At 42.4% G+C, this 26,640-nt stretch overlaps 1 protein-coding gene across 3 annotated transcripts in view; it reads left to right on the forward strand.

The window, feature by feature from the left end:
* The window catches only part of CHCHD3 (coiled-coil-helix-coiled-coil-helix domain containing 3), a 268,860-nt gene that overhangs the window by 82,642 nt on the left and 159,578 nt on the right, over positions 1-26,640 (forward strand). For all 3 annotated transcript variants that reach the window (XM_037049174.1, XM_037049175.1, XM_037049176.1), the window contains exon 4: positions 11,520-11,637. In XM_037049174.1, the coding sequence (XP_036905069.1) occupies positions 11,520-11,637 (118 nt within the window). The remainder of the gene's footprint in view (positions 1-11,519; positions 11,638-26,640) is intronic.

The following is a 26,640-nucleotide window of genomic DNA, read 5'->3' on the forward strand; positions in this document are numbered from 1 at the left end:
CAAAGGTGCTGTTCATGTTTGTAGCATTGGCAGCCGTTGCCGTTTGATTGCAGGGCACATTCATTTTAAGAGGCATCGTGATCTCATAGATATTGAAGGATGGGGGAAATAAGCCCATGCACATTACAGTTGATAAAATACACTAAATTCTGGGATGGAGATACAGGGGAGAGAGAGAGGAGTGGTGATAACTAGGTGATATAAAACATATTACTGAGCTGAAGAAAGACTGGCATCTGCAAGTTGAAAGGCCTGAGCTAGGCGGGGCTGATGAGAAAAGATGCTCACCTTACCTAGTCATGAACTGCTCGAGTTTCTGAACTTAAGGATCAAGGGAAGAAAGCTCGTACAAGCTTCCTGACAGAAAGAAGCACTGACTTATATAGGAAATGGGATCAGTCTGGGTTTAGGTTTTACTTCTGCCCAACTGGAAACTAGGCGGTAGAATGAATTCTAGGGATTCCTGAGAAAAAGGACCAGAATCCCCAAATTCTGTGTTGAGCTCCCATTTACCTGCCAGGGTGAAAAAGAGACTTAAAAATATGCAAGGCTTTAGAGAATTTATTAATGTTATCAGCTCGCAGCCAGAGTCCATTAAGGAGACAAAGCTCATCAGTTATTTTTATAAAGAGAATTTAATATAAGAATTGTTAATGAGGCGATGGAGCAGAAAAACAGCAACACCAAGGCAGTGCTGTTTAGTGGAAATACAATCTGAACCATCTGTGTAATTAAACAATTTTTAGTAGCCTCTCCAAAAACGTGAAAAGAAATAGGTGAAAATAATTCAAAGATATTTTATTTTTCTCAATATATCCGAAAGATTCTGGCTTTCACATGTAGTCAATGATGAAATTTATTAACGAGATATATTACATTTTCATGCCAAGTATTAAAAATCCACTGTATGCTTTTTACCGACAGCACATCTGAGTTTGGATGAGCCGCATTTCATGGGCTCCAGAGCCAACGTGTGGGTAGTATCGCCTGCTTTGGACAGTGCAGCTCTAAGCAGTCCCAGAGGTAGCGCTGGCTGGAAGCAGTAGTTGTTAAAATATTGGGGTTTGGAGGGGGAGGCAGGGCTCTGGAACTGTAGCTCAGGTATCTGAGGAGGGGGTGTCTCCTGGCTGGCAGGCTCGTATGTCTGAGCTTGGAGGAGAAGCCAGGGTCTGGGACTCAGAGTTTTGAGGAGCCTCCCAGTGGGTAGGGGTGGTGTCTCCAGAGTGTGGGGTGCCCTGAGGTTGGTTTTGCGAGTGTGGGCAAACCGCAGACGGAATTAGACTGTTGCTGCAGGAGCACAGTGCTACTGCCAGTGTGAAGCAGTGGGGCAGGGCTGGGCAAGGGGGAAAGGCGCAGGCAGCAAGCAGGGGAGATGCCTGTCCTTCCTCCAGCCTTGTGGGCTCTCTCTGGCTCCCTCTATTGGCGGAGCCTCACAGGGACCCGGCTGCAGAGCAGACTCGGTTAGGAGACTCCCAGCTCCCGAATCACAAAGCAGAGGCTAGAAGAGGGATGTGATGCTGGGAGTCGTAGGTAAACGTCCGAGAGAGTGGCCCATCTTAGAAACATGCTTAAAGAAAAGCAAGTCTAACCACATTACAAATTAATTACAACGCAGATACTAAGAAAGAGATATTAATGCACTTGGCGCAGAGGAGTGGAAACGCCCATGAAATCTGTCTTTGCATTGTGCACGCGAATGGTGGACTGGGAACATCGAAAGGTACTGATAAGGGACCTTGAGATTGAAGAGAAATTCTTGAGAAGAAAACCTAAAGAACTGTATGAGTGTAAAAGTGCGAAACTCTTTCTTCGCTAAGAAGTTGGGTGGTGGGGGAAGTCCAAGTATTTGAATGATACCGTCTTACTGCGTTTGCAGAGTGTAGTGGTTGAGAAAATAGTAGGAACTGCGTTTTTAAACGCTAGTAGGGCACAGAGTGTGGACGGATGTTCAGGAGGGGAGTGACCAGAGGCGCCCGGAAGGACCCCACCAGAGCCTTTTGAGAGAGGAAGAGGGTGGCGAGCGACTTGCTATGATCGGGAAACAAGACACAAAGGGGAAAAAGATGAAATTAATACAAGGAAAGAGAAGAAAGAGATCAAATTAATAGTAAACATAGTATAAAATGGAAGAAATCAAAGTAAGCGTATCAGTTGTTACACTGTTAACAACTGTGACTGACCACAGCTGCCGGTAGAGACGAAGGCTGTCAGATTACGCTAAAGCACGTCACATGCCCACCAAGAGCTATGCATTATTTATACAACGTACACTTAAAACCAAGTAATTTGTTTTAGCCTTAATGAAGGTTAAAAGGTATTGGATTGGCAAAATGACACCAAACAAAAAGAAGGATGAGGAAAGGTGCCATGAAGGTTCCGAGCAGGAGAAGAATAGAGAAGCCCAATTATGTAACGATCGTAACGAGCACAGTTTGTGAAGACAGCAGTCTGTACGAAACTTTGTGCATCAGTCAGATTAGCAGTTCAACATATGAGTGAAAAATGATTAGATATTCAAAGACTACTTGAGTAAAAAAAAAAAAGGAGTTTGTGTAATCATTCTTTCCTTACAAATGTCTGCTCTGGTCTTGGGGGAGGAACCCACTGAGCTTTAACACTGAAGCCCTGACCTCAGGAGAGAGGGAGCGGGTCAGGTGGTGTGTGTGTCTGAGGGGTGCAGTGCAGGTAGACGGGTGAGGTTGCGTTTTGGTTCAAACTTGCAAGGCCTTTGAAATAGAAAGGAGAAGTAAGTGTTGGTTCTTTCCTGCTGTGAGTCTCAGAATGGAGAATGGTCATGTCTTCTCTCGAGCCAAGTTTCCCAAGACTTAACCACAATAACTAAGGGCATAACTTCAAAGTGTGTGTCCTGGCAAAAGTAGGATCTTTATGAAAAGGAAACATAAGTGCCAAACACTGTAAAAGGCATGATGAATGTTTTGTATCCTTGAGGATACTAAGATACCAGCTGCTGCACAAGCAAGGATGCTGCTAAGATGCCCACCCCTGTCTCTCAGGTCACCGAACCGGGCATATTGCCCACATTTCTTATCTTCAGGAGGAAGCCATTGCACCTGGTGGTCTGTCCCTGGCTGGAGCTGCCCATCTCGGAAGGGGCCAGTGCTTGCCAGGGGAGTTGACGGCCTGCCCATCTGGACCGGTGGGAGGGGTTTACCCTTATCCAGCTGACTCTGGGTGTCCTCCCCAGTGCGCGTGCGAGGGGGAGGGGCACAGGTGCTTTGTAGACAAGTCTCTAGTGGGGCGTCTTATCCCACGCCGTCTATGAAACAGTTTACGGCACAGTGTAACAGCATGTGTCTCTGCCTCCCCACTTTTACCTTGGATACATGCTTTAAGGTAAAAAGTTGATTATTTGGTTTAAGATGTCTCTAAATACACAGTGAAGGCAGATAAACAAGCAGCCGTAGGTCCGTATAGTAGAGGGGAGACGGTGCTGCAGTGTGTGTAACTCGGGGAGTTTAACTGAGTTCCTGAGGGAGGAGGGGGCGCAGGGGCCACGAATGTGGAGACATTACCTTGGGAGCTAAAATCAGAATTGTTTTCCATTGTAAACACATTTTTTAGTTTAGGAGGAGAGTGTATTTGATAAGAAAATGGCCCGAGGAAAATCCAGGACAAGTACAACCTGTTCCCAAGAGACAACTGAAATAGGGACTTGGGGTACAAAGTACCGCGCACTGTGTGCACACGTGGGAGGTGATCACCCCCGGGGGGGGGATTGCTGGGCTTGGCGGGGCCTCGCGTCCAGGGGCCGCCCGCTGTGGGCCAAGTGGCCTCTTCTCCAGCTTCATTTGGAGGCTTTGCTGGAAAACCTCCAGGTTGTGACTAAATTTTAGTGCGAGTGAAAACAAAATCACTTGTTTTTAATGTTCTCGTAGAAAGGCAGGAAACCTGCCTTCCTAAATTTGAATGACATTTTAAGTGATATTTATGTAGAAGCATAGACGGACGAAATAAATATCCTCTCAGTTATACTCAGAACCAGGCCGTAATGCGGTTAAATAATACTGATTTACTGCATGGTTAGCTAGATTGCAGTTATTTGACTTCCCAGGACAGTGTTAGCTATTGCGAGGTAACCATTATATGAAGAGTACCAGTGTTCCATAGTATTAGACTTTACTCATACTCTGTACTTACTCTTTCAGAAGTATTTGTTGAAAGTCTGCCAAAGGCCAGGCATTTTAGTGTCTGGCTACAGTGGTATAGAAGACCAAGTTCTTGGCCCATGGCTCACGTTCTCGTATATATTTGTGTGCGTGCATCTGTCTTCTTCCATGGGACTGTGGGCTCCCAAAGTCTGGCTGGCTGGCTGCACCTCTTGTCACTAGCCTTGCGACCTTGGTCTCACTACTCATAACTTCGGTAAGCCTTGGCTTTGCATAGCTTCTCTGTACCTCAGCCTCCTTTTCTGAAACAGTGGTCAGTTTGATAAGACATTTGTGAGGAGTGAGTGAGTTACACCTGGCACAAAAGAAGCATTAATAAATGGTAGCTCTTTATCTGTTGCAAATACAGATATGACACATAGATACATATAGATGTTAATAGAGCTACATATAGGTATGATATGTGAGTGTAATATGGCTACATAAATGTATATCTCTGTATTTATTTAGAAATCTCAGTGGACGTACATTTCTTTCAGGATTTTAAACAGTTTGATCTGAGAAGTATGAAGCTTGCTATGTACTTTTATTTTTGTGAGGGCTTCTTAGTAGAAAGCCATGTATTTGTTCTGGCATTATTTTTAATAGTCTTATAATTAGTTTGTTGAATTACCGACTCAGCTTTCCTGTTTAAAAAATGAATAGTAAACAGTATTTTGAATGCTGGTTCAGCATGTTCTGACAGAGTATGATGCATTAAAATAAAATTCATCATTAGCATTAAAAATGACCTCTGAGGCTGTAGCCCCTCATTTTTCTTTTTCAGCGTTTGAAACAGTGTTTCTGAGCCCAGTGCTTTGCAGTGCTTTGCAGATCTTGTCTGTGTATAATGGTCATTGTCCAGTGTTAGAGAATTATTTCATCAAACCATTTTATCTCTTAACAGTCTCAGTTTCCCATTCATTCTCTCCCATTATCTGAGGTTCTTGTCAGCTTCCCCTCAGTAATATAATGGCCTTATATATTAAATTATAAAGTTGTTTTTCTAAGCTAGAATTGTGTAGAATTACTTACCTGTCAGCCTACACGAAGATAAATCCGAGTATTGCGAGCGGCCAGATGAGCAGAATGCAAGTGCACAGAAACAGGACCGCTGAGTGGTAGACCGTGCTGGGCGAGGGCTGTGATAGTTTTGTCTGGCAGACGCTGGCTGGATATAATGAGAACAAATAAAAGTGAGCTTGTTTTAAAAGAATTATGGATAGTACAGGCTTTTAAAACTGCCCTTATGTGACCACAAAGGTGAGTAATGTCATGGAAACTAATTCCTGGAGGGAGCGAACCCTTTAGGAGCTTGAAGAGGTGTGGCTTGGGAAGTCAGATCAGGTCATTTCACGTCTCTCGTGTCCGTTCCACAGCCCAGTTTTTCTCGTGTGACACAAAAGAGAGGTAGTAATGCCTCCTCCAGAGAAGACAGTGATGTTGAACATGTGAAAAACACTTTGCTCCAGTTACCTTTAAAATGTCCTTTCCACTTTCTTAAACCCTTTAGTTTTTGTGTACAAACCAAAATAAATAGAACTAGATTTTTATAGTAGGTATCTGTGAAAGCTGAATGTGTATGAGTGGTTTATTATTATTTTTTCAATTTAAAATAACACATTCGAATGATACTCATTATAGCAGGTTTCCGTGGTTTTTAGAATTTGATTTTGCCTGGGCATCTCAACCCTCTCCGCGACCAAGAATGTTCTGGGGAGAGGGCCGCGTTGCCCGGCTCGCCGTGGAGGGGCAGAGCTGACTGCTGTTTGTTTCGTTAAGCTTAGGCTAGCTTTCCAATTACTTAATGCAAATAAGAAAAGTTTACATTAAACTCCTACTACTTTCCTCAAAACTCTAGGGAATTGAAATGGGGAGAGATAAGTATTTAAAAGAAGGAAATTTAAATGAAACTTATTTAACGGGCTTAAATGTAGAATACTTGGCCAGGGGATCTGAAATAATAGGTGGGAAATGCCAATACATAAAGAGAATGTATTCTCCGAGACACTTGGTACATGTAGTTTTATTGTGGGGTAAGTTTTAAATCTTTGGAAACCCAAGTTAATAATGAACGGCCTTTTATCTCCCGCCTTCTTTCTGCCTAACAGGGAGGGACCATCAAGGGAAAGCGCTGCCTTTCACTGTCCAGGAGCTGGTCACTCCCTTCTCTCCTGGAGTGCTGACCCACAGCCTGGCCTCTGACGCCCAGCTCCGCACTGGGCCCCACTGGGCCGCACATCTCCGCGAGGTTCTGAAACCCTGGGCGTCTGATTTGGCTCAAAATAGCAAAAAATGATTTGATCTTGTGGATATCTGCACTTTCATAGATGGCCGTTGACTAGCACAGCTTGATGGAATATAAGACTGAGGGCTCCACAGGAGTGTTTGGAAAAGAACTGGGGGTCTCTGAGAAAACAGCAGTTGTTCTTTGCAGAATAGTTGTCAAATGATCCAAATGAATCAGTGAGAGAAGAAACTTATTAGAGGAAAATACTGCTGTAAATGATTTTCATGGAGAGGGGGGTTGGGGGAGTGATACATTTAGAAACTTCTAATCTGTTGCTTTTTTTTCAAAATTTATTGCTATTTTAATTTTTTATTAAAGATTTTATTTATTTATCTTCAGAGGGGAAGAGAAGGGAAGGTGAGAGGGAGAAAAATATCAATGAATGGTTGCCTCTTGTGCATCCCCTGTTGGGAACTGGCCTGCAACCCAGGCATGTGCCCTGACTGGGAATCGAACCATGGTAATTTGGTTCACAGGCCCGCACTCAATCCACTGAGCTATGCCAGCCAGGGAATTAATCTGTTGCTTTTACTTCTAAAGTGAAAACCTGAACTAGTTACACCATTTTTGTGAAACTCCGCCCTTCAAAATAATTGGAAAGCAAGCAGAGGTGCCTTCTAAAATTGTGTAACTTTTTTCCTAAAATTGCAGGGGTGATTCTAAGCTTCAGTGGGCCCTTTCAAGCCTTGCACTAGTTTTTATTGAAAATCTCATGTGTTCTGTGCTGTGTGTGTGCTGTGGTGTGCCTGAATGCGTGTGTGTAAGAGCCCCTCACTGCCAGCCTCTGCTGTCTGAGACAGCAGCCGCAGAGCTCGGAGACCCCACTGGCCGTTCCCTTAAGGCACTGTGTCCTTCCCCGTGTGGCGAAATGAGTTATTCGTTACATTTCAGTTCCTGTGTCTGCGCTCACTCATGTCGCTTCTTAGTGGCCTCACTTTTTACAAATAAAGCATTTTTCAGAGTCTGAGCTTCATGAAGGTAGGGCCCGTCTCTCTTTGCTCCTCATTTTATTCTCAGTGACCAGGATAGTGCCGGTCACCCAGTAATTGTGTATTGAATGCATTGGGAATTCTGCTTACTCTGACTGAGTGTGCCATTTTTGTCAAGTAGCAGGAAACTGTCAGGATGAGGCTAGAAATATAAGTGCCCACTGAGTGAAAGCTACACAATTGGGAGAAAGTACTCTTTTTGTTTCATTCACTCCTCACCGTCACCTTTGTCACGAGTGTTTGTGTAATGGGGGTAATATATTTAATGCATGATGTTTGCAAAACTTTTAACTGCAAGGGACCTTAAGAGTATATGGACTTAAATATATTGATATAGTTCAACCTTCAAATTTTGAAGCTGCGAAAACTGAGGTTTATGAAATTGTACAGCTAAGTTGCTGGTAGGTAATGAGAACTTGTTCTGGGACCTCCTGCCAAACTCCTAAAGATACAGCTCTTTTCGTGAGGATAAATGAAAGTAACTGTAAGGATTTGTTAAGAAAGGAACATAATTTCTTTTTAGTCAGTCTGTACCACTCCCAGTGTCTGTGCGGCCAAGAATCAGTCATAATTAGGTACTGCTACCGCGGAGGCTCTGGCGGTGTGCAGTGCAGAATGTCTTTTACAATGAGAGTATTAAAACATCCGTCTGTTCTAAGTGACTCCGTGTAACTGGGATTAAATCACACCAGTGACACAGCGCGGTGGCTCGGCCTTTGTAGGCTTCCACTTGTCTCAGGTTGTTTCTTAAGTGCCCCAGTTTCCTGCCGCTCGTTTGTCATTCATTCCTTCCTGCGCTGGCACATGCAGCAAGTATTTGCTGAGCACCTACCGGGTAGTGGATATCGGGGTGTAGCAGGGATACAAGCCCGCCAGGTCCCTGTCCTTGTGGAGCTTACAGACACGTGGGAAAGAGAGAAGGGCAAGTTCAGGGACGGGGCTGCCAGATCATTACTGTCCGAGTTTGATTTTAGAAACCCCTGAAGGTAATAAAAAGGAAGCAGAACTACTTTTTGGTGAAAATTTTGGAGATTTTCTTCTTTCCTGTAAATCACTGCTTTCTTTGTATTCCTGACCCTATTGTGGGTACTGTTATTATTATTGCTACTTACTGAGTTGGCCAAAAAGTTTGTTTCATTTCTTCTGTATGATGCCTCTGCTAGTGCTTAGTTGTCTAACTTCATTTGAAACAATTTTGTTAGATTGTATCGTGACAGCTGTCATATCAGCATGCATTTAAAAAAAACTAATCAATATTGGTGAATTTTTGTGCAGCCATTTTAATATTGAAGATGGAAGGAGATATACAATGTTTTTGGCATATTATGCTTTGCTATTTCAAGCAAGGTAAAAGCACAATTGAAACAAAAAAGATTTGTACAGTGTATAGAGAAGGTGCTGTGACTGACTGACTGAACATGACAAAAGTGGTTTGCAAAGTTTCTTGGTACTCTTGACATTTTGGCCAAATAATTCCCTGCTGTGGGGCTGCCTGATGCATTGGACGATGTTTAGCAGCACCCCTGGCCCCTACCCACTAGAAGCCAATAGTGGGAGAATAGCTGACATACTCAAAATACCGAATCAATCAAGTTATTGATAAAAATGTGTCTTTTATCTTACACAAAAAACTAAATGGACTTTTTGGCCAACCCAATACCTCACATATGTTGAATGCTTATTCTGTGACAGGCTTTGTGCTAAGACTTTGTGTATATAGCACAAAGATGGGTATTTCGCCATTGCATTTTACTCTCGAGAATGGCGGGACCCAGGGGCATGAGCTGAAGTATTAATGCTCAGCGAGGAAGCAGTGGAGCCTTGATTTGGACCCGGAGTCCAACTCGAGTTCATGCATCTGTACCAAGTGTTGGAAGCTGAAGAACCTTTATTTTTTATTATAACAGTGAAGGTTTTTGTGCTCATCTTTTTGTTTTTATTTCACTAAGTGGGCAAAACTTTATGATATTTCTTAAAAGTTCAGCCACTTGTAACTCCATTTGTAATGAAAATTTATGCCATTTGCAAGTGAACTCAGACAAAATATATTTATTATTAAAATACAGTTTAAAATGTGATATACTGAATGTGGTATACGTGAGAAAAATCTAGTGGTATTGAATTTGTTTTATAATGTAATTTTTATAATAGTCTTCCGTATGCATCTAAAGTGCCTTGTGAGCACAGTGCTTGTCATCTAGTAGGTGATCCGTAAATGATAGTAATTTTTAGTATTTTACTTTCTACCTTACTTGTTAAGTAGATAATATTTTTTACTTGCAGGTGATAGGCTTGTACAAATGCTTTAACTGCACGGTTTGGTAATAGGAGTCAGTAACCTCAACAGTTATCAGCCCAGTATTCTCATGTGGACCACCTCATTTTTAATGTCATTCACCTTTTATATTTCTCCAGCATTGATTTGGGTACATGTTGGTATGTGAGGGCAGCAGCCCACAACCTTTAGTGTGACCTGGGAGCCTTACCAAAAGACAGTTTTCTGCTCCCCTCACCCCTGCTGCTGAGACTCTGGTCCTGGTAGGTGTGGGCGGTATCTGAGAGCTGTCATTTCTAACCAGTTCCCAGGTGTGTCATCATGTATGCCCAGTGAGTCGATGGGTGGAGTCATGGTGCTGCTGCTCTCACTGTGAAATTTACTGTGATGTAATGCAGAGAAATTTGGTTTGTGTGAGTCTAATTGTTCTTGTTACTTAAGAAAAAATTTCGTAAGCAGTTACTTTTGCATTTGAGAATTTCAAAGTGCTGGTTTTAATTGTTTCTGTTATTTATCTTTATTTGAGAACACAAAAACAAGGTTTAAGGGAATACATTATAACTTTGGAATATATTTTACAAGGTGATTTTACCTGCTGTAATTGATTTCTGAGAATCATAGGGTATCAGGATGATGTAGTAATTTAAAAAGAGTAACAATTTTTTTCCTTCAGCCCTTTCCAAGAGTTTTTAAAAGTAAACTTTGATAGACTAGTATTAAGTTCAATTTGTTGCTCATCATTTCCACTTATACAGTAGATTTCACTCAGAAGTTCACTTACACCGACATAACAATTTTACCTTTTCAAAGCATCGCTTAAACCTTTGGGGATATGATGGTATAGAGGGGTTATTCTCTCCAAGAAGAAAAGGCAATCAGAAAATCTTTGTCCATGAAATTAGACTGAAATGTACTCTCACTTATCTGAATACCTTTATGTGCCAGGCTCTATGGTGAAGATCGGTGCCAACATAATTTATCTTTTTCAGGTACAATGAGGGGTTTTAGTGAGTGGTAACTTAATATGATGTAATTGTGTGATGAGGTTACTGATACACCTAATGCAATTGGATGCTTTATTAATAGAATGAGCATTGTGTGCAGGTCTTGGGAGGTACAGTTCTGCTGTTTTACTTTGCTAGATGGTGTCTGCTGTGTTACATGTGGTTTGGAGCCCAGGGACACCTTGGAGTGGTTCCAGAGGTGAGGGGCCCTGCTGTTGAAAGGTCGGGCCAGTTTTGCACATGAGGACTGTTGGCAGATGGGAGTTACTCAGTGGGAGGGTAGACACCTTAACTTTGAGTTGCCTGCTGCAGTATGAGATCCATGAGGACAGGGGCATGTCCGTCTTGCTCAGCACTGCGTCCCCGGCGCCTCCTACAGTGCCTGCTGCGTGTTCAGTGAACAGTCGATTTCAGCCCATTTTGAGGGGGAGGAGATGGTCACTTTTAAATATTTGTCCTGTCGATGGCTAGTTGATTAGACTTACTATTTATATCTCCAGAGGGCAGATGGTGGCACCAGGGGTGGAATTTTTAGGTGGGCAGATTTCAGTTTTACATAAGAAGACTTTTGTAAAACCAGCTTAGCAGTCATGTGGATAAACTGCATGTATTTGAACAGTTGTTTTAAATGCTCAGGAAAGTTTGCGCGGGGATTTACTAGAAAAGGTACTTGCTTTGATAAACTGAAATCAAGGTGATTTCAGCTGGTTCTATTTTTATTTAAGTATTTCATTAAAAAATAATGTCAACTATTAAGTGTTTTCATTGTTACTTAGACCTTTCTTGTCTTTTCAGACTAAAGCAAGGCAAAGACCTGGAGCGCGAGAGGGCTCTGGCCAACGAGCAGCTGACCAGGGCTATTCTCCGAGAGCGGGTGTCCAGTGAGGAGGAACGCACCAAAGCAAAGCACCTGGTGAGCATTAAAATGGAAGAGAAACGTGCCGTTTGTAAGGAAATCTCTGATGTTTGGGAACAGTTCCGTGCTCCGTGCCAACAATTAGTGTGGATAAAATTCACGTTCCTTTGCTGAGGTTTCCTTGATTTTTGCCGTTTACAAATAGTTGACCGTTTGCTGAGATTAACCATGAAGGACTTTTTAAGGCAGGTAACTTCAGAACGAGTGTGGTACAAGTCAGTGCCAAGACACAGGTCCCGCATCTTGCCTGAAGGGGTAGTGTGTGTGTGCAGTGGCCCTCCTTCCTCCCCTTTGACTTCCCTGTACTGAAAACCCTGGGCCTGCTCCGGCAACCATCAGCTGTTCGTCTGGGAGGTGTCTAGCAAAGGCCAGTCACTCTCTGGGACTTAGAAAGGGGAAAACATAGAGCCAGGACTTTGGGGAGCCACCATTGTTTTTTTTTGTTTGTTTTTGTTTTAAGATTTTATTTATTTTTAGAGAGAGCGGAACAGAGGGAGAAAGAGAGGGTGAGATGTGAGAGAGAAGCATCCATCAATAGCCTCTTGTATGCGTCTCGACCAGGGGCTGAACCTGCAACCCAGGCATGTGCCCTGATCGGGGATGGAACTGGCGACCTTGTGCATTGTGGGACGACGCTCCATTGAGCTACACTGGTCAGCGTGGGGGAGCCATTTTTTTTTTTTAAAGGAAAGAAAAAACTTTTTTTTTATTTTAAAGATTATATAAACGTGTCTAAAAATGATTATTAATAGAAAGAAGAAAACTTAAAAGGCACCCATCAATCTGTCATTCTCGCACAACCACCGTTGACACTGGGATGTGTTTCCCTCTGAATAAAGAGTTTTTATTCCCAGGTCTGTTACATATTGAAGAACTTGGGTAATGCTTTATGTAGTGTTCAGCATCAGGAACATTTTCTTATATAACCAAATGTTCTGAAATGCAGTGTTTAATGGTCAATAATATTCTGTGTTCTCTGTGTGACATAAGTTATTCAGCAGTTTCCCATTGTTGGATGAAAGGAGAACTGCTCTGACGAGGCTCGGGGTCCTGACTGCTCACGCCCCACTTCAGCCTCCCAGAAACCCACGAGCAACTCCTCAGAACCGTTAGTGCTCGTTGGAGAGAACTCACGGGGGAAGTCAGCTGTGATTCTGTACTGCAGAACTGTGGGCGCACGACTGGGAGGGGCGTCCTTAGTTCAGCAGGCTGTTGGGAATTGTTAGAAATGTTGGGAAGAGGGTCAGTTTCTGTTCTCCTATTCTTTCTCTTGGTCCTTTCTTTGAGAGGCTAATTTATGACTATACCAATAAAAGCAAATGAAAGGAACTTAGTGTGTGATGAAGCCACTGCTTTGGTGAGTCAACTAGGGTCCAGGCTGAGTGAGGAAACAGTGAAGCTAGAATAGAGGTGAGAGATTAAGGAATGTCGGGTGACTGGCTGGTGGCCACCGTGAAGGACAACACATGTTGACCGGAACTGAGGCTGAGAGAGGCGGCAGGATGGCCATTTGTCACGAAGGGGGGATAATGGGGATAATTTCAGAATTAAAGACAATAGTGCTTAGTAAGGCAGTCACTGCCCATAGCTGCTCTACTCTGGAGAGTCATTTTCACTAATGTCACAGCCTCCCAGTTGGAAGGCCGGGGTCGAGACGGTCAGTAGTGGGTGTGGTTAGGGAAGGTGGAGTTAAGCCTCTTAGTTTCTAGGGGTTGGCAGGGTCCTTGGCTGGCATTTTGTGCTGCAGCTCTTGCCTCTTGTCTTTGAATCAGTCTTCTCTCTACTAGGATTGCATCTAATTCAGAGGGTCAGACGTTTGAACAGTAGTTTGTGGCCATAGGAACATGGCTGTCTACAGTAATGTAGGTACCCCATGACTCCGAACATATTTATCAAACTGCCCCTTTATTGTAATTATTCATTATTCTAGAAACCACACATGTTCAGTGGGTCAGGGTCAGAAAACAGACACAAAAACATTAAGTCACTTAAATTACCGCTCTCCAGAGATAATTACTGTTAAGTTTTGGCTTACTGTTTTTATATTCCTTTTCACATTCCATTAAGTCTGTAAAAAACATTTATATTAGTATGGGTATATGCATACCCCCAACCATAGGTGATAATAAACATAGTCTTGTATAACTCTTATAATGGCCTTCACATTTAAAAAATCAGACTCTATAGTAAAGGTCTTTCTATACCAGTAAGTATATATTTAGGTGATCATTTTTAATGGCTGAGTATATTTCACTAGATTTTCCTCTAACTATTAAAGTCATATAGGGATATTGTAGAAAACTTGGAAAATATGTAAATTACTAAGGGACCCCCTCACATCCATCAAGGTGGCTGCTGTCAAAAGGACAGACGATGACAGGGTTGACAGCGACATTGTGGGAGAGTAAAATAGCTCGGCCGCTGTGGACAGCAGGGTGGCAGCCCCTCAGGAAATTGAAGGTAGAATTATGACACGTTTCAGCAGTCCTGCGTCTGGGTGTCTCACCAGAAGAACCGAAGAAGGTCTCAGAGAGACACTTGCATGCGCACGCTCGTAGCAGCCTTGTTCGCAGTGGCCAAAAAGTGGCAGCCGCCCACGGGCACAACAGATGAGTGGATAAACAAAAACGGGGTGTGTCCAGGCCGTGGAGTGGTGCGTAGCCTTAAGAAGGTAGGGGATTCTGACTCATCCTGCAGCATGGCGAACCTCGAGTAGGTTGTGTTAAACGAAAACAGCCAGCCACAAAAAGACAAATACTGTGCCGCCTGCGTGCGTGAGGTTTCCCGAGTCGTGAGAGTCGTGGAGACAGTGAGTGACAGTGCGGGTGCCGGGAGCTGGGGCAGAGGGAGGGGAGAGCTTGTTAACGGCGTGGGGCTCCGGGTTCGCAGCGTGAAGAGGATCCTGGAGATTGGCCACACAGCAGTGGGGATGCACTTTACGTTCCTGGACTGGAGGCTTCTAAATGGGCGAGATGGTAACTTTATGTGTATTTTACCACAATTGAAAGTTAGAAAAAACTACTGAGAAATTAAGCAATAGTGCACATATAATTAATGTTTAGGGTTACACAGTTGCTTTTGGCTTTCCCCCCATGGATACCGCCTGGGGTTTCAGATTCTGTACCCCACCGCCTTGTGAAAAGAGGGGTGTGGACCGTCCAGCCTTCTGTTGTCCCTGACTTCCCTAATGCCGAGCTGGGGAAGCAGACATCCTCCGAACCTGTGATTCATGTGAGAGCCACCCCAGGAGCATTAACATCGATCTCCTGCGAGTGCTGAGTCCCCGCTCCTGTCATCCTTAACCCCAAGATGTGGGACTCCGAGTGATGGTCAAACATTGATTTGTTCCTCTTTGTCTAGAACCTCAGTGTGGCAGCCTGTGCAAAAGTAAAGGTTGGGTTTCACGCATTTGAAGGAATTGGAAAGCTGTCTTTCAGGAAAACTAGGGGGAAAAACCCCAAACTGATGTGATGATGATACCATCAAATAAAACGAACTCCTCCTTCCCTCTCGTCTCCCCTCATCCCCTGACAGCTGACATTTAGATTGCTGTCTCCTTAGATGTGAGTTCAGGCTTTCTTCCCACAGTTGTAGCAGCTGGCTTTCTTAAAGCTCTTTGAAGGGCAGTGTCATGGTCGCCCTGTAGTTGAAGTTTTAAGATAGGATCGGATCGAAACTTTCCCCTTTGGAAGAATTGCTTTAGCTGGAGAAGCCACGAGTCCTGCTTTAGATTCAAGAAGAGCACAGCAGCCCCTCCTTCTCCCTCTGACTGATACCAGTGTTTTAGTGAGCTGATTTTACCCAGAGGTTTTGGGGGAGGCAGTTCACTGATCATTTTACCTCCATGAACTATTCATTAAAATTCACGTTAAAGCCACACTTCCTAGGAGCAGGAAAGCACCTTTGTAAAGAATGAAGACCAAAAAAGAGGAAACCTGTACAGTTAATGTGATTTGCCATTTTGTGTATCTTCTGAGATATCCTGCATATAAATCTAATTTGCTCTGTCATTAGGGGTTTTTTGTATACATACATGTCAAAGAACAGGGAGCCTTCTTCTGGCTTTGCAATTATATTTGATTTCTTTTTTAAAATGTCAGTTAAAATTTGATGGACTCTTTTTTCTTCTCTCATTAGGCTGTTTCAACATTAGTCATTTCTCCTTAAATTTAAACTTGAAAAGAAGCCCTACTTACTTAAGGGAGTAGTTGTGAAATATTCTGGAGTTTATAAACTTAAATGTGCAATACTATTCTTCATTCTTTAGACAGGTGTTTTATTGAGTACTTACTGCACATTAAATTGTGGAGACATAAAAATGAAAAAGACAAAATCCTGTCCTTAGAGAATTCACAGTATAATGTGGGAGACAGATATATTTCAAATAATGTTAAAAAGTGTTAAGTCACAGAGCCATGCTGCTTCCATTTTTGTGGGAAGTCTCACTTTTGTGAAAGGGGCTTTCTTTTAACTCATTGCTACATCTTCATTTACTCACTCAGCACACACTGGAGTGCCCAATATCTGTCAGTGCCTAGCAAAGAGTGGGCAGTCAACAAGGACTTGTTGATTAAATAAATGGAGAATGGAATCTACCCAAGCCCTGGAAGTGGGAGGAGAGGAAATGGGAAAGAACAGAAAAGATTTCCCAGGGAAGTGACGCCTGGGCTGAGTCCTGACGTGTGGGAACTGCTCGTGGGGTTGAGGAGTCGGGGTGGTCTAGCCTGTGGTGGTGCGGGCAAAAGCATGGAAGCCTGGGGGTGGCGGGGCACCCCAGGAGCTGCTGAGTGGGGCACGCGGTACAAGGAGTGTTGAAGGAGGAGGACTATGGAGCAAGTTGGCACGGCTAAGGGTGTGAGTTCCATAGACCCCTGGACTGTTTTTATCCGAGGTTTGGAGGGGAGAAATGAAATGGTTAGATGGGCATGTCGACAACTCATTCTAGTGAAGTGTGAAGGTCGGAACCGAGGAAGAAGTGAATGGAGACAGAGATCATTCGCCAGATCCTTAGGTGTTTGGTCCCTTTCCACATTCCCCTCCATCATAAGTTTATTAAGCTCTGTGCCAGGCACTGGTAGTTGCTGGAGAGGCACAGGGGAAGTAAACCTGTTGCTTTTCCTCAGAGTCTCCAGGCCAGTGTAGGGTTTGTGGGGAAGGTCACCTTGGGTTTATTTTTCTATTTATGTTATGATTTTGAATTTGTAAAGCCTAATAGGGTCTAGGAAAAAAAAACACTGGAAAAGATGGTAGGTAGATGCATAAATCTAGTTTTTGCAAATTTAAGTGACTGTTTCACCAAAATGTCACTTTTCATCCCTAGTTTCCTTTTTGTCTGAAATGCACCAGTGAAGCAATCAGGAAGAATTGATTAATTTTGTGCTGTGTCCTTTTCAGTGTTTGGTTTGTGCTTCAAACTGTGACAATCGAGATTTCATGGTAGAAGAGAAAAAGGTTTTGAATGTGGGATCTGGAGGGGAATGACTAAATTAAAGTTGATAAGGCACCACCGCTGTCCACATAAGTAAGGTCCTGCCCAAGGGCAGAGGTTACAGTGGGTTTGTAATTTTAACATGATCGGTAAGGTTCATGCCCTGATGTTCTGTGTAAAAAGCGGTGAGTGATCAGTTGGGGTTTTTAGTGTCATTGAAATTATCCCGATGAATGAAGTGACAGTGTGGCAGCAGTTATCCTGGGTTCTTTTCTTGGCACTTGAAGATGCTTAAATTTTTAATTTTTACTTTTTGCTATTTCGGGGGTACAGTTTAGTACTTTGATTTTAGCTCCTGCCAGTGCGATCCCTCTGGGTTATACATGCTGCGGGCCGGCCTTCTTGCTACAGACCACCGGTGGCAAACACAAGGCCCGTGGGCCAAATTCAGTCCGGCACCTTGTTTCTACCCAGCGGCAGCGCTGAGCTCCTGCCTAACTGTTAAGAAGTAGTTACATTTATACAGTCCTAAAATTACCTTTGGCCCTTTGAAGGCAACCGTGAGGCTGATGTGGCCCCCGGTGAGAATGAATTGGACACCCCTGCTGTAGACGCTGAGTCCCAGTTGTTTCCACATGTGTGGAGTTTTAATTTGCTTTCGATTTCAAAAATGAAGTCGGTGGTTCTGAGTTGCACTTTTGGGCACTGTTTTAAATGTAGAGTTTCTCCTTTATGTTTCGGGGGATCTAAGCCAGTTTGATATATTTTCCTCAATATTATTAGTAAGAATGGGACCTGGGATCTATCTGCGAGTCTTATTCCTTCTCACTTGCTCAGTTACTGTCTTACCAGGGAAGGTCAAGGGCAGCATCCCTCAAGACCGGTGGGAGCAGAGTGCTCTGCACCTTGTGATTTCTGTGGGTGTGGATTCAGCAGGCCGTTGGCGCTTCCGGCACAAGGTGTCTTCTCTCTTTGTGTTCTTTGTTACTATGCGTGGCCCTTACTTCCTGTGTGTGTTAAGGCAACATTATTTTTGCCAGATGGTGTGCAGAGAGCTCTGGAGGGATTGTTAACCAGAGAGTGTTAGCCCGGGAGGGCCAGGGCGGCTTCAGGTGTGTGTTTGCTGCTGCAGTAGGAAGGAGATGCGGATTCTGTCTCAGTCTGCCAGCCTGGCCTTTACGGTAAAGACCCAGAGAAAGAGCAGGGCTGTTATTACAGATTTCAGTGTTGTTCATAGACCCAAAACTTAACCAGCTGAACATACTTTCTCAAGTACATGTAGTCAGATACCCTTCTCGTGCGGCTCTGCAGAATTACCTAGGACCTTAACCTTACCAAGTAGCCTTGGAGAAACAAGAGAGCAGGCCCCTCCGAGGCCCCTCCGAGGCCCCTCCGAGCAGAGACAGAGGGGCCTGGAGAAGAGAATGGCTGAGCATTCTGGGAGTGGAGATTAAATTTCACTGTCAAGACTGGCAAGCCTGTCCAGTGAACACAATGTAGAGGTGACTGCAATTTGCTCGTATTGCTTCTTTCTAAGGGACTGTCTCAGCCTGTCTGACCTTGGTGACAAAGTGATTAGAGAAGAAAATAGCACAGTTGAGTATAATGCTGTTGATGTTCTTGCCAACAACTAGTTGTGTTTAAAGACAATTATGAGGAGCAACTCTCTCCTATGTTCATCCAATATGCACTTAAATATGCATTTAAAAATGCATCAAATTTCTTGCAAGCTGGTTGGCTCAGGGCAAATCTGGTTTGAGCAGTGTCCTGTGTGGTAGCCCTGCCATAAATAGCATATTGACATCCCATCACTTGGGTCATTATGGGTGTCACGGTGAATGTATGGAGAGCACTGAGTAAAAATCCATAGATAAAGATGGTGCAAAGAGTTAGTTATAATTCTATCTCTTTATAATGACCTGGCATTTATTGTTAACTTATTTGCTTCACTGCTCGGTCTGAAATGAACTGCCATTAGGGCCTTGGGATTTTATTGAACTAACATCATAATCTCATTTCCTACTGAAGAGGCTAAGAAATATGGTCCTGAGTCTTTGCTTTAACCTGTAACAAATTAAAAGTTTAACATAAGCATAGTGAATTCCATCAGTCTTTAGGAATCCCAAATAAGAGTTTTGCATATTATGTTTTGAATGAGACTGTAAGGCAAATGTGTTCCTTTGTGTTCAACATCGATCTTTCCACTTTGTCTTCAATGGCCAGTCTTACACTGTCAGCTCTGACAGCTGTGGGGAATTGCTCCCAGCCTGTCATGCGTGGACCTCTGGTTTCGTGGATTCAGTAGTGAGTTGTACAGTGGTGATGTTGAGTGTGTGATATGCCAGGTTCAATGTGGTCTGCTTCATTTTCGTTTACTGGACATTAAATGCTTCATAATGTTAGATATTCTTCAGTTGCTCTGTATTTATTCCTATACATACCTGGTTTTATTGCTAAGGTATGATTCTTAAATGGAACCGAGTTTGTTCTTCCTGTGTTTATTCATTTACTTATTTTTAGAGAGAGGGAAGAAAGGGAGGGAGAGAAACATCAATGTGAGAGAGAAACATAAATTGTTTGCCTCTTGTACATATCCCGACTGAGGACCAAACTCACAACCCCCACAACCCAGGCATGTGCCCTGACTGGAATCGAACCCACCGAGGTTCCCTTTTCGGGATGACACCCAACCGAGCCATACAGGTTAGGGCTCTGTCTGTGTTTCTTGGTGTTTTGGGCTATGCTCTGCTTTGAGGGTGGGAGAGTGTATTTTCATGTATCCTGGGTTATTCCTTTAACCATAAAGACGTTCCCCATTTTCCATTATGACTCTCCACTCTTTTCTGTATGAACTGTATTTTAAGGATGACTTCTCCCGAAAATTACAAGGGGCAGAATTACTAAATGAAGTAAGGCCTCCATTCTCTAGAGAGCAGGAATCTGTTTACAAACCTGCAGTATTTATTACATACCTCATTTAGCCCATTCATCATTTTAATAGAAAAATGAGTCATTTTAGATGATTCTGAAATAATTCGAGGTAAGCTACATAGCCCCGGGCAGAATTTGATTTCCTCAGACAGCACCAAGCTGTTTTCTACAAAATGTAATGGAATGATCAGCACTAATAATTCATGATTACTTGTGGCAAAGTTATCAGATGTCTTCATTGTCACAGAAATTTGTTGATTAGATCAAAAGTTTAGAGTAGTTTTCAAGCTAACTTCTTCCTATTCTTCCATCTTCTGTGACAAATGGTCACAATGTCCCACACTTATCTATATGTCTAAATACCCTCTGCTCATTTAAAACGGGCTGTGAATTTAATTCCAGACTTGTGTTTAATATTCTCTTTATAAGAAAAAACACCAGTCAGTGTCACAGGGCCACTTTTATTGGAGATAATAAACCCACTTATATACATTTTCTGCTTAGATATTACACATTAATCCTTTCACCATTTCCTTAGCTGGTCTGGTTCTCAGTAACAGAGCCAGCCAGTCACCTGGAACCATAGCTTTAAACCCCAAATGAAATACAGAGTGTTTCTGGGTAGTGCCATCATGCTCATGAGCTTTATTAGGAACCAGCATCACAACAGAAAACAGTTGATACTTGGTTTTAGTACTTTTTATTTAATGGAAAGCTTTTGGGTCCATCATCTTACCTGGTGTGAATTAATGCTTGATATTAATGGGCATCATTCCTGTTACAGACGATGAAACAGGTTCACACAGACTGAGAACCTAAAGGCTGCAGAGGGAGAGAGCTCCAACTTGGATCCCCATTGCCTAGGTCATCTTATTTGGGGCACAATTTAGCAAATTTGCTTATTGCTATGTTTTTAACCTATAGTGGATTGGACCCACTCCCAGGGGACTTTCAGGGACAGACACGTGGACACAGCTACAATTACTGCAGACACGAAGAAGGCATTAAAAATGCATGCACATGGTAAGCACAGACATGTGCGAAGTAAACAGCATCGTGGCATGGTGGGCCTTCTCAACAGAGAGGGAGATAGCCCTGGCCACTCCAGTGGGCCTGGGCGTCCCTGGTAAAACAGTATATTCGTAATCACGTCACTACCAGGGTGATGGGCGTGGGTGATGAGAACAATCTGGTTAAGAACAGGAAATGGAGTAATACATGTTAGAATTAACATGTATTAATTCAGTATTCCAGAAAGTATTCTAGAAAATATTAATTCAGTATTCCATTCAGTATTCCAGAAAATTTCTCACCCGTGAATCTCTGCATTACAAAGGACACTGGCTGAAAAGAATGTTATTGTGGACTTCTGTGACATCATTTTCAGTGGACTTCCTTAAAAAGTTTGCTGTGGTCTGGTATAGTGGGGAGAGGTGGTTGTTATAGATACAGAAGACCTGGTCTGTAGCAAGTACTTTGCCCTTAGAGAAACCAGTTTACAAAGGCAGAGACTTACCTTTTTTATGTGCATTCTAAACTCTGTTTTCAGGGGAGCTAAGAGATAACGTGACCGTCCTTCTGCTTTGGGTAATAAAGATGCCTTAATTTGGTAGGATCCTTGTTCAGAATAGAGATAAGCTTGCTGCAATATATTATTTTTAAGAGAAAATGTAATATATTTTAGCAGTGACCACTTTACTCATGCAGCAGATTCCATCAATTTTGTGTTTTATGTTTTCAATTAATTTTTTAAAAGATTTTTTTAATTTTATTTTTAGAGACAAGAAAAAGGAGGGAGAAAGAAAGGGAGAGAAACACTGATGTGAGAGAGAAAGATGGGTTGGTTGCCCCTTGTGCGTGCCCCAATGGGGGACTGACCCCTCAGCCTAGGCCCGTGCCCTGATTGGGAATCAAACCGGCGACCTTTGCTTTCCTGACAAAGCTGCAGCCGACTGAGCCACGCTGATCAGGGCTTTCACTGAGTTTTAGGAGAAATTTAAAGTGGAGATATTCCACAGGTTTTTCTTGTAAAGTCAAGCCCTGGGTAGAAGTTTAAAAACTATATCATTGACCATTTTGGAGATTTGTTAAGTTAAAAAATATATTAAACATATTTGGGGTGTAGCTATGTGACTATTAATGTATTTTAATAGCTCCAAAAATAATTTTTATTGACAGCAGGTTAATTAATGCAATAAAAAATTAGTTCATTTCCAAAATTGAAGCGCTTTCCTCACAGTTCTGGTAGAATGATAGGAAAGAACCACCGGTAACTAATTTTTACTCTAAGTCCACTCTTGTACCATTAGAAGCTGATGTGTTTGTGTGTGTATACTTTACTTGTGTATAGGCATGTGGTAAAGGCATTTTTTAAGATACTATAAGAAATAGGATTTTAAAGTTTATTTGTTATATTTTTTACTTACAATTTTTAGCTTGCAGAAGAGTTGTAAGATCAAAGAAATTGACTCAGATTTTTGTACTGTTAAACATTTTCCCACTTGCTTTGTCCTTCTCTTTCTACACACACACACACACACACACACACACAAACTCTCACACACATGTGTTGTGAGCCACTGAGCATGGGTTGCAGACATCATGCCAGTTTGCCCCTTAATACCCCCATGCCGTAAAAATTAGTGTGTTTCTCATAGAACCACGTGTAGTTGTCTAAGTCATGAAATTTGCAGTGATGAAATACTTTAATTTTTAATCTGGACCCCAATAATGTTCTTCACAGTACTTTTTTCCTCCCAGAACAGGGCACATTGTAGGATTGTATAGTGTCATGTCTTGAAGCATTTTAAACGTGATCTGCGAACCCGGGGATCAAGAATGCCACTCGGTCTTCAGTTTCCCAGTTCTTGTGTCTTTGCTGGAGTTTTTGGAAACAGGAAAGCAGAGTGGATGAGTGAAGCCGGGTGAAAAGTTTCAGGCCTATAGATTAGTATTTTGTGTTGTGGGTGAGGAAACAGTTGTTCTGGATATTTTCTTTCATGAACTCAAACTGAGACAACTTAAGTGCTTTCATCAGCATCTCTATCGATCCTGCGTCTTTCAAACAGTGGACATCCGTGTTGTCTCATTCAAACTGTTAAGGAGCAAACCCTTTTACTTTTCTACAGAGTCTTTTGAGCAATAATTTAATCTCAAATAGCTCTTTCTGTGCCCCGCCCCTACTCCAGGTAATTTTAAGCAAATTGCTTTTTTAATTTTATGTTCTTTGTTTCTATCTCTGTTTAAAAGGAGGACGAGGCCACTAATGTGCTTTTCTTTCAAGTGTGTTACCTTGAAGAAAAAAAAATATATAAATATAGGAACTCTTAGAATGCAAAGTTCTATGTACTTATACATTGACTTTTCATGAAGTAATTTTGCTTATGAATAGGTTACCAATTCCAAGAGTCAGTTTTATTTTAATTTACTTCAGTAATTTAAGAAAAAGTCCATGTAAAAAAAGAAAAATATTTAAAGTTGAAAGGCTTTGTTTTCTTGGCTAAATTGATTTTCGTTACTGAAGAGTTATTCTGATGAGTAGACGTGGGTTAGTGGCAATGGTAAGTGCACACAGGCAGGAGTTCTGCAGCACGCACTGTACTGACGGGTCCGGCGGGAGCGTCTTTCTCTTGCAGGTAAGAGGGTGGGGTCTTTCTGCTCATACTTACTTGTTGGTGTAGAATGAAAACTCAGACCTTGCCAACAAAATAAGCTTAGATTGATTGGTACCATTTAAAAATATCTACACAATTAAATTAAAAGATACAAGTTGATCTATTTTCTGCCTCTAAGAAATGACTATTAAACATCCTCAATTTCTGTATTATATTGGATTACACCCTTTTGCTGCCTCTAAGTCCAGACATTCATCTTTTTAAAATGTGTTCTTTATGTTTCATTTTATTCGTTCAACTCATAAAAAATTGTTAAATTTTTAAATTTTAGTACTGTAGCTCCACCTTGCCTATTTCTGTCATATTTTTCAAATTTTTAAATTGTATTATGTACTTTTAATTACACTTACTGGAGTGACATTGATTAATAAGGTTACGTGGATGTCAAGTGTGCATTTCTGTGCACCATCTGTGTATTGCACTGTGTGCTCACCACCCAAAGTCAAATCATCTTCTGTCACCATATGTTTGGACCCCTTTTCTACCTTCACCCCCTTCCCTCTGGTAACCACCATACTGTTGTCTGTGTCTTTGAGCTTCAGTTTTATATCTCACATACAAAGGAAATCATATGCTCCTTGGCTTTTCTGACTGACTTTTTCACGTGGCATACTATTCTCACAGTCCATCCATGTTGTCGCCAATGGCAGGGTTCATCTTATGGCCGAGTAGTATTCCATGGCATATCTTTATCTCATCTTCTTGATCTAATCATCTGTCAGAGGACACTTCGGTTGTCTCCATATCTTTAAAATTTTTTTTAATTGANTCTGTGTATTGCACTGTGTGCTCACCACCCAAAGTCAAATCATCTTCTGTCACCATATGTTTGGACCCCTTTTCTACCTTCACCCCCTTCCCTCTGGTAACCACCATACTGTTGTCTGTGTCTCTGAGCTTCAGTTTTATATCTCACATACAAAGGAAATCATATGCTTCTTGGCTTTTCTGACTGACTTTTTCACGTGGCATAATATTCTCACAGTCCATCCATGTTGTCGCCAATGGCAGGGTTCATCTTATGGCCGAGTAGTATTCCATGGCATATCTTTATCACATCTTCTTGATCTAATCATCTGTCAGAGGACACTTCGGTTGTCTCCATATCTTTAAAATTTTTTTTTTATTGATTTTTTGAGAGAAAGAAAGGGAGAGAAGGAGGCAGAGACAGGCAGAAACATCGGTACTGTTGTCCACTTAGCTACGCATTCGTTGGCCGACGCCAGTGTGTGCCCTGAGTGAACCTGCACCCGGGGCACATCGGACGGTGCTCTGACCCGCTGGGCTCCTTGGCCAGGGGGGTGGTCTGCGTGTGTTGGCCACCGTGAATGGCGCTGCAGTGAACATAGGGGTGCATGTCTCTTTGCAGACAGATGTTTTTTAATCTTGGGGGTAGATAACCCAGAAGGAGGTTTGCTGGGGTATAATGGTAATGATTTCAGTTTTTTGAGGTGCTTCCATTTTGTTTCCCACAGTGCCTGCACCAGTTTACCTTCCCGCACGCAGTGGGTGTGGGCCCCCTTTCTCTCCACGTCCTCTGCAACACTGTGTGACCTGTGCTGTTGGTAACGGCCCTTGAACAGCTGTGAGGCTCTGTCTCACTGCAGTTGTCCTTCGCATTTCCCTAAGTTAGTGAAGTTGAACATTTTTTCAAGTATCTGTGGGCTCTTCATCTGTCTTCTTGGGAGAGGTGTCTGTTCAGGTTCTCTGCCCACTTTTAAACTGGATTGTTTGTTTGGTGTTGTATGATTTTTTAAAAATGTATTTTGGGTATTAATTCCTTGTTAGAACTCTCCTTTACAAATACCCTCTCCCATTTGTTTGGTAGTCCTTTTGTGTTGTTGGCGGTTTCTTTTGCTGTGCAGAAGCTTTTTAGTCTAACATAGTCCCATTCATTTATTTTGCTTTTACTTCTTTTGCCCTTGGGATCAAATTCAGAAAATCTTCTCCAAGACCAAGGTCCAAAAGTTTAGGGCCTAAGTTTTCTTCTATGTAACTTATTGTTTCAGGTCTTATATTTAGGTCTTTGATTTATTTTGAATTAATTTTTGTACATGGAGGTTAACTGTAGTCTAGTTTTATTCTTTTGCTTGTGCCTTTCCAGAACCATTAACACACAGCAGGCAGCTGTATATTGAAGGGATATTCTGTGGTGTCCACAGTTTGATGCAAGGTTTTGGGAGCTCTTTGCCCAGATCTGTGGCATACGCATTGCAGGAGGTTGGAAGAGGTTCTGGAATGTGTGACTGTAACATAGTTTTGGGGGCTTGGAACTCATCCTGCATGTAGGTAGAGTTGTGATGTGATTTGATGTTGCTGCCCGATTATGCCTCCCCCAAAATATACTTTTCACTGATTTGGTGTGGCCTCTTCTGTGTCTCAGTGTGGCCAGAAATTCTTGTTCTCCTCTTTCAGGATAGAATTAAGGGGGAAAGTGCCGAGTGATTTGGCAAGATCACCATTGATACACATCTGTTATCTGGGTGAAAGGTTGCAAGTTACCTCCTAGTTATCACAGTGAGGTCTCAGCCCGATTGCTCCGTCGTTGCTGTGGGGGTTTTATAAGGCCTAAGGGTTCTAATCAGACAGGGTACTTCAGTTTTGGGAGGCCTTTCCTGTGCTTCTGGACTGCAGTATGACATCTCCTTTTCAGTAACTTAGAAAGAGGTGAGAAATAAACAGTTGTCATAAGATCAAGTTTAAAATATGCTGTCAGAGACTCTAGCATCAGACTTGCCCATCACTGGTGGAATATGTTAACATGTCTACAGAAGAATGTGCCCGTCTTTTTCAGTCTCCAAAATAAGGATTTAAAGATTATTAGTATCATGGGACGATACTAATGATGTTTAATAGAATAAAAATCAGACAAGATGATTAATAGAATAAAAACCAGCATGCTCTTCGATATCTGTATAAACAGAAAGCTTGCTATAGGAGTTAAAATTTTTATTTTTTGTTTTACAT

This window comes from Sturnira hondurensis, unplaced genomic scaffold (genome assembly GCF_014824575.4).
Source record: "Sturnira hondurensis isolate 20B ecotype Veracruz unplaced genomic scaffold, ASM1482457v3 Scaffold0006437, whole genome shotgun sequence".
NCBI lineage: Eukaryota > Metazoa > Chordata > Mammalia > Chiroptera > Phyllostomidae > Sturnira > Sturnira hondurensis.